General features: G+C 36.6%; 1 protein-coding gene across 1 annotated transcript in view; it reads left to right on the forward strand.

The window, feature by feature from the left end:
* Positions 1-17,952, forward strand: part of ITGA1 (integrin subunit alpha 1) — an 80,279-nt gene extending 62,327 nt beyond the window's left edge. Inside the window, exons 18-30 of the mRNA XM_040540621.1 lie at positions 544-654; positions 1,212-1,297; positions 1,502-1,637; positions 2,525-2,605; positions 4,507-4,583; positions 5,480-5,569; positions 6,761-6,863; positions 7,850-7,963; positions 9,644-9,748; positions 10,821-10,925; positions 11,669-11,761; positions 13,197-13,313; positions 14,036-17,952. Of these exons, the coding sequence (XP_040396555.1) occupies positions 544-654; positions 1,212-1,297; positions 1,502-1,637; positions 2,525-2,605; positions 4,507-4,583; positions 5,480-5,569; positions 6,761-6,863; positions 7,850-7,963; positions 9,644-9,748; positions 10,821-10,925; positions 11,669-11,761; positions 13,197-13,313; positions 14,036-14,080 (1,263 nt within the window). The 3' untranslated portion in view covers positions 14,081-17,952. The remainder of the gene's footprint in view (positions 1-543; positions 655-1,211; positions 1,298-1,501; positions 1,638-2,524; positions 2,606-4,506; positions 4,584-5,479; positions 5,570-6,760; positions 6,864-7,849; positions 7,964-9,643; positions 9,749-10,820; positions 10,926-11,668; positions 11,762-13,196; positions 13,314-14,035) is intronic.
* The last annotated feature ends 1,217 nt before the right edge of the window (positions 17,953-19,169 follow it).

Here is a 19,169-nt window from a genome sequence, read left to right on the forward strand (position 1 = left end):
ATGAGTATGAAATTGCTCAGATTATAACTAATTCACAGAGTGAATAGAGGTGTATAATACAAGCTCCCCACATTTAAAACATTTAGCAACTTCACAGTTGTATCATAATTCAAAACTGATGATAAATGATGGCTAGCATTTTCTTGAATATGCAGTACGTTTCCTAGCAGCAGGTCTCAGTTTGACTTCACATAACATGATATGACTGCTGTTTGTCTTACTGATTTTTTAAACACAACTAAGAAGGAAAGTGTACAAGCTGACATTTCTGACACACTCTTTAATGCAACTGTGTTGGAAATGCTCTGGCTATGTGACATTTTTATGACAAGCTGAGATACACAAAAACATTAGCAGGTATTTATAAGGACTGGCTTGTACATTAAATGTGTTCCGAACATTCAAATGCTTCTCTAGCAAGGATGAAGTGTGACTGAAAAATATTTTACCTTAGCATTTGGTTTGCTTTGTATATCCTCCTTTACTGGCTTAGATATTAATGTGAATGTTCATAACAGCAACTTTGTTTGCTTTATGTTCTAGGATAAACCTGATTTTCAGGACTCTGTAAAGGTTTTGCTGGAGTTCAATTTTTCTGATCCAGAGAGTGGACCTGTTCTTGACAGCAATCTGCCAAATTCAATATCTGAATATGTAAGTCAGCAAGATTCTGTATTAATAAGAAGAATATTTAAAGTAAAATTCATGGCTCATACAAGACCTGAAAGTATTGGCCCCAAATGACTAAAGAGGGAGGGTTGTTAAGCCTGTCCAGAAGATGTTTACTCTAAATGAGTCTTCAGGAGTGAATGAGCATTGGAACCAGCCTGTGGTTTTATAGCTGTCCAGAGTTAACTGAAGATAGAAGAGTACAAGCAATTTTATTGTCTTTTTTTTTTCTTTTTTTTAACATAGATTGAGCAGGGAAATATTAGTTACATATTTTGGTGGTGCTTGGCATCATTCATGCTTTTACTATTGTTTCTTTTTCTAACCTAGATGAATCACTTATAACAGAATAAGTAGGAAAGTTATGTTTTACCTGCACATTTTACAGGATATTGGCATGTTGAACTGATTAACATTAGGGAATACTTCTTTGACTGTCAGACAGAAAACCTAATATAAAATTAGATAAGAAAATAAAATGCAAGTATTTAATTTTAATAATCAATGTAATAAAATTGAGAATAAAAATACTATTGTTGCAGATTCCTTTCACAAAAGATTGTGGAGCCAAAAATAAATGCATTTCAGATCTTGTTCTGAATGTAAAAGCAAGCATAGCTGGAGACAGGTAACTACACTGGGTTTATTGTATTGCTTGATATTTGTACAAAATTTGTATGTCAATTATAATATCTTTAGTCTGGTAAAATAGAGCTGTGGTATAATTTTCAAATCAGAAACAATAGAGTCTGGACATTGAAAGATGTTCCTTTCTATTTTTAAGAACATGTCCAAAATTTAACATGTCTAACAATCATACTTTATTTCACAGCTCTTCTCCATTCATTGTAAAGTCACGCAATGATAAGTTCACCATCCAGCTCTCTATCAAGAATAAAAAAGACAGTGCCTATAATACCAGAGCTTTGGTCCAGTACTCTCCAAATATTATTTTTGCTGGCATTGAGGTAGGAATTTTTCACATTTCTCGTAACTCATTGCTAGGGAGATCTGAGGAAGTCTTTGCATCAAGACAATTTCACTGTTCTGACATCATCTCAGTTGATTGTAAAAGATTCATTGAGAGTGCTGTCCTTGCTTATACCTCTAAAAGAATGCACTTACTTTGACCTGACTATGGCATAAACCTCTGTTAATGACTGACACATTTCACAATGCCACTTAGACAGTAAGTGGCTGCATCTCAGATGAACGTCAGAATCATGAAACATCTCTACATTTCTCTCTAGACCCAGAAATGCCTCATTATTTATCAGAATGGCTCCTGTGCCTCCAGAATTCTCCTTTTGCACTGTCTTGGTAGGGAGGCATAATCAGTGTCTGCCTTATCACAGCTTCATATAGCATCTTCAAGCTATCTGCTTCTGCATTCCTCAGTAGAAGCTATGAATTCGCGATAGCTCAGGTGGAAATCATTTGAGAAGTTTGTTTTCAGTCAGCAGTCCAGATGCTGCACACTGAGAGAAGTCAGCTGACAGCTGAATGACGTTTTTATTGCTAAGTTAGGAATACATTTACAAAACTATGTGTAAAACCTGTGTACTTATATCCATGTTGATCTATTAGACCCCATGACTAATTTGGATAATGTCCAGCTTGTATATAGTAAGTACTAAAGTTCAGTAATGGAAACTAACTGATGCAGATGTTCCTTTGTGGAAATTGTTTTGCAGAAGTTGTCCTGATTCTATCCCAGCTCAATTAAGGCTTTGACTCTGATGATGTTTTAATAATGAAAAATTACAATGCTATATATGTTTTATAGCCCCTTGATGCTTAGTCAAAATTTAGGAGTTAGCACATGGTGATAATTTCACTTTCTTCTCGTTTTTAGGATATACAGAAAGATAGTTGTGAATCTAATCACAATATCACCTGTAAAGTGGGATATCCATTTCTAAAAACTGCAGAAGAGGTAAAAATTTCTCCCACATGCATAATTTCCTTGCCTCATGTTATCCTAAGGCCAGGCTAGTCACTATCACTTCTGAATTTCTTTTGTCTTGTGTTCACTCAAAAACTTGTCTATGCACATTTCCTAAGCTGTCTTTGACATGAATTTCTCTGATGGCACTCTTCTCTGTGGCAAAATCGGAAGGCAGAGACACATAGCAAGTACACTGAGCCAGACATGAAAATATCAGGTCTTTGGTACCTTTACAGGCAGCTGTGGTATGTAAGGAGGTAAAAAGTGCATACTGCCATCAATGACACTAACAGAAGGCAAGAGCACACCTAGCTAGAAAGATCTGTCTCAAATGCATAGGATATTGTTTTGGGTGTGTTATAAAAAATATACTAAGACATCAGGCACTGACTTTCCAAAGGTTTGAGCCTATGACTTCAGTAATTTCATATAAAAAATGTAACCAGCTGTTTGAAAAGAGGGTAAGCTGGCATGTGGAGATGCTAACCTGGATCTGCCAAAGCCAAGCATCAAGGTTTCACCCGTGCTCAGTGGAGACTGAGAGGCTTTTCCAGCAAGCGGTCCACTTGAAATCAAGTACCAGCTTGAATCTCTCTAGTGATGAGTCTGTATCTCCAGCTAGGAAAGAGAAGGAGTTTTAGCTGAACTTAGCCTTTGAAAATATACATCTAAGCCTCACTGAAGTAGTCTAATATTGATCTGGGAAATATCGTATTGCAAGCAAGCAAGACAAACTGTCTTTCCTGTTAGTTTCTTGTCTGTTCCCCTATCATTATCAGGTCTGTTCTGCAGATGCATAACAGAGGGAGGGTCAGGAGTGATGTCCTCTTACATTGCCTCCAAAACACAACCTGGAACAGGTACATGGGACTTTCAGGAAGTCAATGAGTGGTTATTTTCCTGAAGCCAAATGAGCATACTACCCAAAGCCAGTGCCCACAACTCTCCATCCCCAGATTTTCTAGTTTTTTCATTTTTTCTTCTTTCTTTGTCAGTATGTATGTAGCTATAGACCCCTAAATCTATAAATTTAATTCCCTTCGTTGCATTGGAAAATTAATCTCCAATTCACTGATATGCATCCCTAATACATTCCTTTTTAAAGTCTCTTCCTGAGTTTATTTTTAATATGAAGAAATATCTAAGACAATTTTCTCTGTATCACTTTGTAATAAAGATTTGTAACCATTAAAGAAAAGATAAAAATCTGAGCTGAAAAGTCCTTACTGTGACAAATAGTAAAACTTTGGTTTGTATAAAAAATTTACCCTATTCAATGCGACTTGTTTGGGACTTGTTTACAAATCTTATATGGCACCAAACTGTGTTAGGTTTGCCCTAGATAGAATGAGTGTGGATTTCTTGAGAGACTTAGTAGCCATTTATTTACACTGTAAATTCTGTTCAGAATTCTAGTTGTTTCATTATATATTAGGTGAGTTTCCAGAAGCCTTCTTTAGGCCACTCATCTCCGTTGCAATTACCAGGCTTTTATGCTTTGTTTCTTCCTCAGTGGAGAAAAAAAAGTGTTTCTTCCTCAGATATATCCAATTGATAAATTGCTTGCAAGAGCAATTGTTTTGTATTAAGAATTATGTAGCTATGTATTCCTAATATACTATGTGTTAAGACTTATGGAGGCTTCTCAGCTCTAAAAATTTGATGCTCATGTTTAATAAGTGATAACTTATTTCTTTCTTTGTTGGGACAAATTCAAAAAAGTAGATTCCTTCATAGAAAAGGGTTAAAATATTAATAAGGATCCCGTAGATAAAAGTAGCAAAGTTTTGCTCATTTTTCATCAGTCCAAACCTTATTATTATGTTTTTAATTCTTTTTCTTTGTAAAAAAAAAAAAAAATTAAGTGTGCAATGTATTTCTCCAAACAGATTTCCTTCAAAATATCATTCCAATTCAACGCATCATATCTTCTGGAAAACGCCACTGTTGATGTATATGCAACAAGGTTAGTTCCAATTGTTGCTTGTTTATCTTCTGATTGTATTTAGGAAACTCTACAGCTTTCTGTTTCATGGTAAATCAAGGATGACATGTCTAAACTTAGAAGTGGCTAAACAGTCTGTAGAGCTGGCAGTTTTGCAGATGTACTTTGTCTAGCAGAGGACTTAGTGTACTAAACAAATTGCTGCTTGTCTCTAGATCCTGTAAGTCACAAATGAGTCAGAATTCATGGTAGTTTTCTTCTTTTGCAACCTTATTGTATGCTAAACAAAAAGTTCTGACCCTCAAGGCTGTTGTGGTTTAGCCCTGGCAGACAGCTCAGCACCACGCAGCCACTCTCTCACTCTTCCCAGGTGGGATGGGGGTGAGAATCAGAAAGATATAAGTGTGAAAACTCATGGGTTGAGATAAGGTCAGTTTACAAGGTAAAGCAAAAGCCACGCACGCAAGCAAAGCAAAACAAGGAATCCACTGCTTCCTGTTGACAGGCAGATGTTCAGCCACTTCTTGGAAAGCAGGTCTCCAAATGTGTAATAATTTCTTGGGAAGACAAATGCCATCACTCCCAATGTCCCCCCTTCCTCCATCTTTTCCCCCACCTTTTATTGTTGAGTATGACACCACACGGTGTGGGACACCACTTTGGTCAGTCTGGGTCAGCTGTCCTGGTTCTGTCTCTCCCAACTTCTTGTGCACCCACAGCCTCCTTGCTGGGGTAATAGTAATTAATTGGAAATACGTAGGTTTTTTTGTAATTAATTGGAATATAGGTTTTCACACCCAGAACTGTAGGTATTTCAATTTCTTCATATCCCTTGCCACCTGGTAGTCCTGTCACATGTGCAGATGAGTATCAAGGTCAGACATAAGATATAAGTTGTATATGTTGTTTTATTTTAGTGACAGCGAAGAACCACCTGAGACCTTGGGTGACAACAGAGGACAAGTTACAATTCCAGTAAAATATGAAGTAGGATTAATATTTGTAAGGTATATATGCTTCTCTGTACTTCTGTTTGCTAACATAGTAAATGCCAGATGTTCAAAGACAATAGAGTATTGCTTTGTTCTTAAGCTGCACTCAGTATCTACAAGCAACTGCTTCTCATGAATAGGAAGAACAGGCTTCATTGAAAGAGCAGGTATAGGAAAAGGTAGGGATAACAACTCCGTTTTGCTGCAGCTCCTTTTTATCTATTTAAATTCAGTCTGCAACTTGCAAGTACAACAGCAGCTTTTGTTGATTCTTGTACTTTGCCCTGTTCATTCAAAGGCATTTCAGGTGCATAAGAAAGAAAACACTTTCAGCTTCCTGGTAGCCACAACTTTGTATTAATGTAATGTTGCATGGTGTAGTGTCTGATCTCCAGCTTCAAAAATTAGCCTTAATTTTAGATTCACAGAAAGTTGTTTCTATCAGTTCAGATATAAGCTTTAATGCAGGTCTTATACAGTACTTTCAGAAATAGCTGGTATTTGTAGAATCACAGAATCATTAAGGTTGGAAAAGACCTTCAAGATCATCTGGTCCGACCAACCCCCTACCATCAATATCACTCACTAAACCACATCCAAACTTTCCTTGAACACCCACAGGGACGGTGACTCCACCACCTCCCTCAGCAACCCATTCCAATGCCTGACTAGTCTTTCTGAGAAGAAATGTCTTCTAATTTCCAACCTAAACCTCCCCTGGTGCAACTTGAGGCCATGTCCTCTAGTCCTGTTGCTAGTTATCTGCAAAAAGAGGCCGACCTCCAGCTCCCTGCAACTTGCTTTCAGGCCATTGTAGAGAGCAATAATGTTTCCCCTGAGCCTCCTCTTCTCCAGACTAAACAACCCCAGCTAAATTCCATCCCTGTTAAATTCCAGTTAAATTCAGTTAAATTCCATCCCTGAAAAACATCATAAATACTACCAGTAGAATTACAGGGCATGGTGTGCATGTGTAAATTCATTTTGGATGCATTTCAAATGTTCAGTTCTTAGAATAAGGAACTGCACAGGCAATATTTACTCATTTCCTTGTTTTAACTGAACACAGCGTTTGAAATGTACACGATAAAAAGTGAACACTTCTCAGAAAATTAGTAGAAGCAGCAGTGCGCTTAACAAAAATAATTCACTTACTACAGTTTTTATGAAGTTTTGTTCTTACTGTTTCTGTTTTTAAATCCGCAGTGTTTTCAAAGAACACCATGTTATAATTGCTGCAAATGATACCATCCCTACTGCTATTAACACAACAGAGCAGATTGGGGATGAAGTTACTCTGCATTATAGGGTAAGACACAATTAAAACTATATATATTTTCATTTAGTTTGAATCAATCAATGTGATAGCCTGTTACTTAAGTAGTTTCATTTTATGCAATATGTTAAACCTTCTACGTTGTTTAACAGTTTTTTTCTTCCTTGCTTTAGAATAAAGTGAGTCAGAGGTTCTCAGAGTGGTCCATTTCCTGTGGAGTAATTCCAGTGGGTTTTATAGCTGCTGCATATGTTAATAGATGAGAACTTGGCCTACATCCATTACAGTTTAGAACAGATATTTCCAAAATCCTGTCAGCTCTGAAAAAAGGCATATGCCATGCTCCAAGAACATTGTCTTCACAATGGAATGAATACTGCAATCCAAAATCACTTGGGAAAGATATGTTATGGAGTAGAAGCCCAGTCTCAAGTTGCAGTAGGACTGAATTTAGTTAAACTGAGAGCATCCTTGTTTCCCAGTGTCAAATCCAAAGATGAACAAGAGTCCCATATACAGAGGATAAAAGTCTCTGAACCAACTTTCTGTCTATAAAAAATGGGCGATGGGAAAGGCCCATTGTTCTTGCTCTCAATAAGCAACAAAGGCAACAGTTGTTATATTTTCTATCCCACCTACAGTGTTTTACTTGACTACTTCTTTTAGTCTAAAATTTTAAATCCAGTAATCCTGAGGCTTTTTGTGTATGTTTTTTTAGATATTGTTCATCTCTTTTCAAAATATGTGTTCTCTGAATATGAAAGAGAGCTGGTGGACTGCAGAGCATACCATTTATGATCTTATAAGCATAACTTATCTCTGCAAGCAGCTTACCACAAATGAGTGGTCAGGAGGGGGAAAAAGTAAGAGTTCATCATACCACTTTTTGTGTGACAGACTGTAAAAATGTTTAACAAAAAAAAGACACAGAAGAAAAATATAGAGAAGGAAAAAAGCATAATTAAATACCAATAAAGTAAGGAAAGTACTAGTCAAAACATTTTTCTTGTTTCTTATAGATTGAAAAAGGTGAACACTTTCCAATGCCAAACCTTACGCTGCAAATCCTATTTCCCGATGTAACATCTTCTAAGAACACTCTTCTCTACCTTACTGCGTTGTCACATTCCCAAGTAAGCTAGTAATTTCTATTTTTATTATTATCTTAACTTTTAAACTTTTTGGTGTAAAGAACTGCAAAACATTTTGGGTTTTGTATTACTTCAAAGTAGATGTTGCTTGTAGTCTAAAAGGCAAGATGGTGGTGTTTTTAATGTGTGTGAAGGTGTTCACAGGAAGACAGAAATGCAAATTTTCTTAAAAGCAAATAAGCAAGTTTAAAACAACTTTGAACAATAATTGGAATATAATAGTTTTAATATGATACATTGCCATGTTATTAGGAGTCCAGATTGAGATACGAGGGACAGGACTCTTTCTGAGCCTCTGATTATCTCCATTATTAGCAGTGCTTACTGATAATGCTGTAGCCCTGCTATTTGAATCTAGAGCTCACTCTTCTGTACAATCCTCTTCTTTCTGTTACTGAAATTAGCTTTCCTGTATATCTACTCCCTGGCGCTAGCAATCCTCTGGATTCTTCCTTGTCTGGGGCACTGTGACATCTTGAAGGGGTAGTAGGTCACACCTTTCAAATGCTCTTCACTGTAGTCCTTATTTGAGGGTAATTAGTTTTTCTATTTCACTCCTCCAGAGCAGCTGGAGGATATCACAATTCCAGCAAAACAATAAAACTAGAGCTGTATCAATAAATGGACAGCTGAGCACTAAGTGGTGACCTGAACCCACTTTTTTTTTTTCCTTTTCATCTTTCCCTCAGAACCACACCTCTTCCCAAATATTTCACTTAGGTGTAAGGTATTGCACCACTGAAAAACAAGATGAATGAAAGGTCTAAATGAAAGTTCAAGGTTCACTTTAAAACAAAACAAAATCAAAATATTTCATGCTTAGAATGCAAAGAAGTTCTGACTTTTTTAATTTCTTCCCCCATTATTTTGATTCCTAACCAGTGACCACATTTGACCTAAGCTTACACACACATTCACAGGTCTGCATTTTTCTGTGGGTATAATTCATCTACTGTTAGCTACACTCTAGTGGTAGTGGTGTGCCAAAGTGCACTGCAGGGGGTTGCAATCCTTCTTCATTGTTGTAATCCGAAAGTAAATATCCTGGACTGAAAAAAAAAAAAAAAAAAAAAAAGAGGGGGAAGGGGTGGACTCCAGGAGAAAGCTCATCTCTCTTCCCCGCAAAGGATTTCTCAGTTGGCTTTGAAGGAGTCATGAAAGGCCAGTAGTACCGCAGCACGTTCCCCTCCTCCCTGGGCAGCGTAACAGGAGCTCCTGAAAGCTGCACTTAACCTACCTGTCTGCTTGCTAAGGCAGAAGAGCGGTGGATCCCCATGCAAAAGCTATTTAGCTCCCTTAATAGCCAACTCTTGCTGGTTCATGTGGCGGTCAACTTGCAGGAAGTTCTTGTTTGCTTCTACAGATGTTTAAGTAGCTGGATAGAGCTTAGGTTAAATTATCTCATAAAAAGCTCATTTGTTGTTTGCTTAATGATACTTCAGTACCTACACCATCTAAACTTGCTCTTCTGCACTCTTGCAATATGAAGTTTTATTGCATTTAGCTGCTTGGTACAGTTAGTTGATGTTATTAAATATTTTTTTTTTATTTTTTTAATAATTAAAAAATAAATATTTTTAATGTTGTCTTGTTTCCAAGACCTTTTATTAGTAATAGGTTGAATATTCAAGCAATAAGATTTTTTTTTTTTTCTGCTAACAGAATGCCATCTGCCGAACTAGTTACCCTGTAGATCCCTTAAAAATCAGCTCTGGAAAACCGTTTGTGTTGCCAAAAATAAAAGAACCTACAAAGGATACAATTATGGTAAGCCTACCAATAGTATATATAATTCATTCTAGATATTAATCTAGGTCTTTGAGCTGAGTATTTCTAAAATTAACATACAAAATCTACTCTCACTCTGCATCCTATGGAAAATCAGTGTGTTTAATAGCCATAAAAGGTATCTTTATGTAGGACTAGCTATGTGTTTTATTATTTCCAGCTACAAAATTGTATGTAGAACTGAACTTGTGTGTTTGCTTGTTTGTTTAATTCAACAGGACTTCTGACAGCTGAGTAAATCTCACCTCCTGTATTTCCATTGTAATTAGCAAATTATATTTTAAAAGCTTGCAACTTTTCAGACATCCAGTTAAAAATACTTTCAAATACTACCCATCCAATCTGACAAATTTTCTATGCAACTGGAAGAAATGTAGTTGCTGACCCAATTTGGAAAGGACTAGCCTCTCACATTTAGACGAAAGAGTTGCAAAGTATAATTTTGCTGATGTAGTTACATTGTCATGTTGAGGGGAAAGCCATCACGCTACCTACTCAGCAGAGAGGTACAAGTTGAATTTCTGGCAAGAGTGAAACTGTGCCAAGAGACAAGTGCTCTGCCATGTTTATCATATATCCTTCACAGGGATGATAACTGTTCAGGCTAGCACATGTTTCCAAGGCATCGAACATGTCTGCTGTCCTCCAAGCCCTCCTGCCCTGTTTGAAAGAATCATCTTTCCACAAAGAGAAATGTTTAAGAAACAGTGTAGAGAAGACATAGGTGTGTTGGCAGAAAACTTCCTGCAGTTACAGGCTGTGCCTCATTTCGGGAACTCTAATGATGCCTTCTGATGCTTAGCTACAGAAACTGAGATTCCTCAAGGCTAAGGGACTGCAAAAACTGTGACTGTTCTACCACAGCATGAATATCTCAATTAATTGCCTACTGCAGTGTAGTTTTTGCATAAAAAGCCCTAGTAATTTATACCAATCTTGGACTGATATCACAGCAAGACTATGATTTGCATACATAATAAGCTTAACTGTTTTTACTTCAATAATGTGAAAAATCTGTTACTATTAATTCACACTGTTGACTTTTAAACAGGACTGTGATACATACAGCTGTGCGTCTATTAACTGTGCCCTGCTCCCATCTGACATATCACAAGTGAATGTTTCATTAAGAGTGTGGAAGCCTACCATCATTAAAGTAAGTAAATCTCATTTGGAAGTTTGAAAATCTTAAGCCACTCTCTTTAATGTTTCTTGAACTTATATCTTTAATATTTTTTAACTCTGCATGGTCCTCTGGTATTTTGAATTGTTAATCTTGCTCTTTTTATATTTCTGCAAAATTAATTTTGATCTCTTTTATTATCTTTACAATACTTAAGATGAAATTTAAAACACATTAGAAAGACAACCCTTACTTATTCTGTATCGATGGTCTTTTTTATTAGTTGGTTAACCATCCACAAATTATAATTCAGCAGATGTAAAAAGGGATATATAGAAACATATTTTTTAAGTTTTAAACTGGAAGGACTTCACAGGTCTAGAAAACAAATTTTGATCAGTTTTTGATACTGAGTTGAGTTCCTGGTTTGTGTCTTGTCTTTCTATGAAAAATAACAGGACAAGGTAGGAGATACAGGAGAATTTTAGAAAGCCTGAATCTGTCCCTGTGGCCAAAGTACTATTCCAGGATTAAGCAGTATTTCTTTGAAATCTCTGATCTCTATTCTTTTAAAGCTGTATTGCTGTCTTGCAAACAGTGATGTGCATGCTGAAGGTGTCATGCACAAGCTGCTTTGCTGACTTTCATACATACACCTTTTCAGCATCATCCCCAAAACTCTAGCATTATGTTTTGCTCTTAGCCTTCTCATTTCTGCAAAGCTTTCTGCTTCAAAATACCTAATACAAACCATTGACATTTCTTTCTTCTTCCAGGCAACTATTCACAGCTTAACCCTTGTTGTGAAAGCCTTACTTAGGAGTGAAAACTCATCACTGATTTTGAGAAATGACCACCAAAAACTAGAGGTAATAACATGATAATTCATGGATTTACTCTTCATAGGATTTATTCTGCTACTGAATTATTCAGTCATTCATTTCTAGTGAATCGATCACTATCTGTTGTAGTGTACTATCCTACTCTAAATACAAGTAAGTGATTTCACATTACAGTAGAAAATGTCAGAATTAGACAGCTAATTATACTGAAATCCTGTTACCCACCAATGTAGCTGGGTAAGAAGAAGCACTATCTAAAGTACTTCTGCCTGATGCAGTATAAGTACTTCCTGCATATGTGTAAATTGAAAGCATAACTAAAATTATTCTTTTAGTGAATTTACAGTATTTTTAAAGCTGTCCTTGGTGAAGTGATCCTACTTTGTACATTGTATTTTCTTTATTATTCCTTTATTTATTATTTCTTTCCACTCCATTAACCAAGACATATATTTGAAACAGTATCTTTTATTTTCCAGAAATTTTCCTTGTCGTTTTCTTGTATGCTACATCTGAAACAACATTCCACTAATGAGTTCCTGTTAAAATCTATAGTTGTTTATTCATGGGCTATTAACAGGAACTTGCATATAATGCTATAGCAGAGATATCAGATACAAAGAGAAATAAATGTCTTCAATTTCTTTTGATTTGCTATTTATGCTTGAATACATTTTATTCCAAGAGAAATTCCACGAGCTTTATAGTGGCTAATGCACTGCTTTTCTGTGATGACTTGTACATGCAGGGGTTTATTTACTACAGTGTACATTTTTAAATGTTATTATGTTATTACTGTTAATATCCCTCAATTCATACCAATATAACATACAATGAGAATTAGATCTTGTGCAAAATATTTTTGGGATGCAGATCTCACAAGTCAACTATTAAATGATACTATAACCAGGCATGTCTTTTAAGTGACAGGTTGAAATACAATCCTGGAGCAAAAACACAGCTGGGAGGCTTGTAGATAAAGAGTAGATGGAGACATAATTTCAAGTTCAATATTTGTGTTCAGCTCTTTAATGTTTTTGAAATATAAAGTTGTCTCTTTAATAAACTCTTAAGTTAAAATAATTCAAATTCACTGTATCATCACTTCCATTTAAAATGCGAATGTTCCATATTTCAGTTCAGTTTACACTAGCTAAGCCTTCTTAAAATTAAATTAGTGTCCCCACAGCCTTTTATACTAAGCTTGCTAATCACTGCCATCTTGCAGGGAGGCAGGCATTGAGTGATGAAGAATATACTGAACAAAGTCCTTAACATTCATTTCAGCTATCCATATTTTTGGTTCTGAGTTCTTTATAAAAATGACTATTGACTAATAGCAGGGCCATTCCTCGTGAAGTGAGACCCTGGAAAATCAGTGCTTACTAATAAAAGTCATGCTGCTCTGTTGTTATTTTAGAAGGACAAGTTATTTATTGCTTACATTCTGAACACTTTGCAGACCATGATTAAGATTTCCAAAGAACTCCCACCTGGTTCAGTCCCCCTATGGGTTATCCTCCTGAGTATCTTCGCTGGACTCTTGATTCTTGCACTGCTTATATTTGCTTTGTGGAAGGTAAGCTGCACATTCGTCTTTTCATGAAAACAAACAAATATACTTAACTTCTGTGTCATGTTCTATAATCACTAGAACCTCATGGGCACTAATATTAGCCAATAGGAAGAGTGAAATCTTGTAGAAATGACAAAATAACTAATAACACCACATTCTTTTGAAGTGTGGCATGCTATGCTTTCTGATTAAAGCCTGTAGTGCTATATACATAACTATGTGATGGAAAGAAAATTTAAAAAGAGATTTTAGTACCATAAGGTTTTTTGCTTTAGCTTTGGCTGCATGTGGCCAGGTGTTTTCTTTGTACAAGGAATGCTAGGCCTGTGGTGTAAGTATTGCCACAAGTGGGCACTCTTCTCCAAGCTAAATATTCAAGTTATATTTAAGTTAGAAAGCTACAGTTTATAAATTTCAACATGCATAATGCCTTGAAAAAATTTGACAAGCGTAAATTATTATTTATTCAACTGAGTACCAACTGTTATTAAGCATTTTAGTCTTTGACATTATGTGAGAATAACAATGATTCAGCAATCACTCACTGTATATTTTCCTGGAACGGAAAACCTAAAGGGTTGTACTTCATTGATAAAATATTAAATGACTTTTTACTGCACTGCAAGTGTGAAAGTAGTAGTAAGAACTTAGAGTATGAATGCTACCAATATGCTTTGAGTTGTATGCTTTGAGTAGTTCTTTATTCGTGTTTTTTTCTCCTGCAGGCTGGATTTTTCAAGAGACCACTAAAGAAGAAAATGGAAAAATGAAAAAAAAAAAAAAAAAGATTTCTTCAGGTCTGCCTCAAAAATGTGACTGTAAAATTAAAAACTTAGATATATATGCAGTGGCTACAATGTTTTCTAAACTCTGGTGCATTTAAAAGACAGCAGAACATCAAGCAAGAAAATCAACGGCACAGGTGAATGATGCAAAGAAAGAATAAACAGCCTTATGTCATTTTGTGATACTCAAGGACATACTTTCACGTGTTACTCATTTTTGGAGACTAACTGAGTTCAAAGATTCTAAGTTTTTTAATGCGAAAAATGCCTAATCATATTTTTATATGCCTATACATGTGGAATCCTTTTTCATCCCACATTATGCAACAAGTCAGTTTGTATGTAGCAGTCCCACTGTTTTTATCAACTTACGATTTTCAAAGGGAAAAAGTGTTATATTCAAAATTTCCTCCCTTTTATGGGCTGTCAGTTCACAAAGCAGAACGTTCAAACTTCGAGAATGCACCAAATATGGCAACTGAGGTAATGAAAATTCAGAAGATAGAAGCACCTGCAGAGCCTTGGGTGAAAATCACTGAAATTCCTTGGACTTCTCTTTCAACTATTTTAGTATGTCCAGCTGAACCCAGGATACTCCAAGAAAGAAATTTTTATTGTCAAGAGGACCAGTAAAGATAGATCCATTAAATCATGTAACTGTTTGAACATCAAACAGACTTTTGGCAGACCTAGAAATGTATGCACAGAACATTCAAGCCCAACTAATTGCACAGTGTACTCAAATAAGCAGAGGCACAATTGTGTCTGCAGATAGAAATGTCCATATTTATGCAGAAAATGTTTAGAGGTACCCTGAAAGTTTGACTCTTGCTGTATATCTTGGAGTAGCCAGGAGGGTGCTTCATAAACTGTCACTGTACATTTGTTGTGTAGCTATTTAATCCAATGAGTTTAATGTGTACAAAATAATAATTAACAAAAGAGCACAGATAAACTTAGCACTGGCAAGCTTCTTCTAGTAGTGTAAGTCGCACCTCATTTTTGTTACTTATGAGTTTAAAAAGGAATGAAGAATTTTCTATACTAAATAAGCACTTAACAAATGATGTTTATTTTGTGTCAAGGATTAAAAGTTTATATAAGAATACACTGAACTGTAGATAACAAAAGACTTCTTTAAACTTCTTTAGACTATTCAGCTTAACAGGAAACTTCCTCCTTTCTTCTTTCACACACTTGTTTTCCTTCTACAAGTATTTATCTCTGCAGCTCTTGGCTATACGTTGTCTGTAAGAGCTTCCTACTTTACTTGCAGCCACACAAAACTAAGTAGAAAATGGAGGCCTGCAGGCAAAGTGCGATGTTGTCTCAGCATGGTATTACTCAATATCGATTGCCAATATATCAGAAAATGTTGAAGAGCACTTCTGTAAGATGTCCTCATTTGCGGAAATGCCTTTGCCTTGCCAAGGAAACCAGGATAATTTGTTCCTCTTGTTGGTACAAATTTCACTGGAATGAAAAAAAAATCATTGCAGTTTTCAAAAGGTTTTATTTTATCAGATACGCTCTACTGACTTTATAGTAACAGCTTAAAAAGCAATAATATATTTTATAAAGATTTTTTTTTCTTTTAATACATTTAATGAAGAGTTTCTTCTTCTTTAAGAAGAGACCATAGTTTGGGTTGAACATGCTGGCAAGTACAACTCTGGAAATGTGCCAGAAGGTGCTTCATTGTTTAAAAGATGCTGTCACTCTTAAGTACCTTCTATTTAGTTCCTAAATTAGAGAGTAGTTATTGAGAAAGGCTGAGATTTATGTTAATGCAGCAAGTAGGATTACATTTGAAAGTGTTTGTAATTTCTTCTTCTGCCTGTGGGAAAGGTGATTGTTTCATAACAAATGTTCTGCTGAAAGCAGCAAGACTCAGAGGAGAAGGCAAAGCACTCTGCAGGAGCACTGTGAGGAGCCTGGGAGAGCCACAGAGTCAGTGGGCTTGCTTGCTGGGCTCATCTGCGTGCCTGCAAGCATGCCTGACCCCAGGGGATACAAGATATGCTGCCCTGGTTCTGAGCACAGAGTAAAAACTTGAGTGGAAGCAAAAAAGGAGGCAGAAGAGTTGTGGGTAGGATCCTTGCTTCATATATCACGTGATTTAAACTGTCCTCAGAGGAATGCAAAAATCCAGCTGTTGAACAAAGATGATAAATTCATATTTGTAAAGGTGTTTTCAGTCAGTGTGAGATGCAAGTTTTATTTTTTTATCTTTTAAGTATGATTTTGCCAACTTATTTGAAAGAATTAAATGGCAATTGTCAGCACAAAATCTGAATGTCTTAGAATTATGTGTGTTTATTTTTGGATTTTGTTTTGTTTTTTGTTTTTTGTTTTTTTTTTTCCTTATAGTATCTCTGTAAAGACATAACAATGCTATTATCCTAATATGGTTTTGTGAAGGAACAATTATGAAAAAGTTGTGACTCACCTATGCACACATACAGTCTATGGTAGTAAAGGAAATACTTGTATTTATTATTATTCACCCGGTTTGTTAACCATTAGGTCATTTTTCCTGGCTTCATAAAATTAATCACTCTAAGTTAATTCAAGTCACACATCGTTTTTATGCAGCATACCTTTTGTTTATTTCACTTTTTAGTTATGGTAATCTGATAACCAAAGCTTTGTACTTTTTCTGATGATATTTCATGTCTTATTTTAAAGCACCAGCCTGTTTTAAAATATAAGTCAATAGAACAGTCTGTTTCCCTAATGCGTACACAAAAATATGTATTTTATCAACGCAAAGTATGTTTGAGATTGATGTCCCATTCTTTTTAGCCTGCTTTGCACTGTAAAAAACAGTAGGAAGCTTCTTATAACCACACTGCTATTCTGTTCCTCATGATGCATTCTCCCTTTTCACATTTGACCTATTATCAGAAGCTTAATTATAATATCTATTTAAAATATAAGTATATAAAGGGGATACCACTGTAGCACATTACTCTTACACAGGCTACATTAGTGAAATCACTATTTTTATACGTAGAATCTTTCCACAGCACTGCAAGAGCGGTATTTTTACTGCTTCTCACTATATACAGCAGAAAAGCCTACTGAAATCACTATTTCAAACATCAGGAACATCTCATTGAAATTTGGCAGGCACCAAAAATATCAGTAAAGTATGTAATCTGTTTTATTCCTATAAAAAGACACATTAGGCTTGTAATGTGATTCTAACTACTAGCAAGCTAAACATTTTTGTTATTCAAATAACAGTCCATAAAAAATATAATAAATTGGGTGTATAACCTGAGCTTAAGCAATGGAAGGAATCTGGCCCTGGTCTGTTCCTAATTTCAGCACTGAAGTAGCTAATGTTAGAGCAAGGGAATGGAGAATCTATGTTTCTATAGCATAGCATTTCTCTGGAAAGGACTAAAAGCTTTAAACCATTGCTCCTGCTTCAATCTGAGGCTGCTCTAGAGGTTGTCAGTCCCCTATATGATTTTACAAGACTTGGCAAACAGCATCTACGTTAGAGCAATCTCCCTGGGCTGCTGCTTATGCCACTGTCATTCTTGGTCTGTATCTTGAGCCCTTGCCACAGATACCAGCCACTTTTCCTGAGCTCATGCCTGAGGTCAGTAGTACACCACCTGTGCTGAGTTCTTTTGGGCACAATGTACCTTTCAGGGCTTGTGTCAGGGCAATCTAGCAACAACTGGAGCCAAGGGTTTTCATCTTCTCATGTGGTAAAGAGAGGCTGGACTTAGGATCAGGCTTATCTAATGAATTCCACAGTCTGATTGTTTTATTTTCCTGTATTAACTACTGTATAGATGATCCAATTCAAACAATAAATAAATAAAAGCAGAGCAAGAGAATGAGAGTATACCTCTGTTAATTATGCCTCTTAACGGGAATCAGATGGAATTTTGTGTTAAAGAAAGAAATCACAGCATTCTGCACACTATTTTGTTTTTCCTGTAAAATTATTCCATGTGCTTTATTGATTAAAAAATAAAATAACAATCTAAGGTATGTACTTTGTAGTTTGTTTGACTTTCAATGGTATAAGATGCATGTGAAGACATCCCAGTACCTAAAAACTACCTAAATCTGTCTACTTGTCAATAGAAAGCTATTGCAGAACTAAGCATCCTTGCCCAGCATAAAATCAAGGAAATCCTGAATTCTGTCAATCTCTCAGAAGGTTGCCATGCATTGTACGGATTGTGCTTGTAGCCACATTTAAAAACTTTTCAAAGGACAGTAAGAATTTCTGACAGATTTGGTTTCATGACATTATATACAAAAAAGCTGAAGATATATTCACTCATAGAATCATAGAATGGCTCAGGTTGGAAGGGACCTTAAAGATCATCTGACTCCAAACCCCGTCATAGGCAGGGATGCCACCCATTAGATCAGGTTGCTCATGGCCCCATCCAGCCTGGTCTGGAACACCTCCAGGGATGGGGCATCCACAGCTTCTCTAGGCGACCTGTACCAGTGCCTCAGCACCCTTCTACAGTGGAGAAATTTCCTCCTAATGGCTAGTCTATCCTCCTCTGGTTTAAGACCATTCCCCTTTGTCCTATCGTTATCTACCTGAGTAAAGAGTCCTTCTCCATCCTTTTTATAAGACCCCGTTAAGTACTGAAAGGCCACAACGAGGTCTCCCTGGAGCCTTCTCTTCTCCAGGCTGAACATCCCCAGCTCTTTCAGCCTTTCTTCACAGGAGACGGGCTCCAGCCCTCATCTGTGATCATCTTTGTAGCCCTCCTCTGGACCTGCTCTAACAGCCCCACATCCTTCTCGTGCTGGGGGCCGCAGACCAGGACGCAGCACTCCAGGTGGGGCCTCACAAGGGCAGAGCAGAGGGGCACAATCCCCTCCCTCCACCTGCTGCCCACCCCTCTGTTGATGCAGCCCAGGACGCAGTTGGCCTTCTGGGCTGCAAGCACACACTGCTGGCTCATGTTGAGCTGTTTTTCCACCAGAACCCCCTAGCTCCTTCTCTGCAGGGTTGCTTTCAATGAGTTCTTCTCCCAGTCTGTCCTCAGGTCTGGGATTGTCCCAACCCAGGTGCAGCACCTTG

Source organism: Cygnus olor, chromosome Z (assembly GCF_009769625.2).
Source record: "Cygnus olor isolate bCygOlo1 chromosome Z, bCygOlo1.pri.v2, whole genome shotgun sequence".
In the NCBI taxonomy this organism is placed as follows: Eukaryota; Metazoa; Chordata; class Aves; order Anseriformes; family Anatidae; genus Cygnus; species Cygnus olor.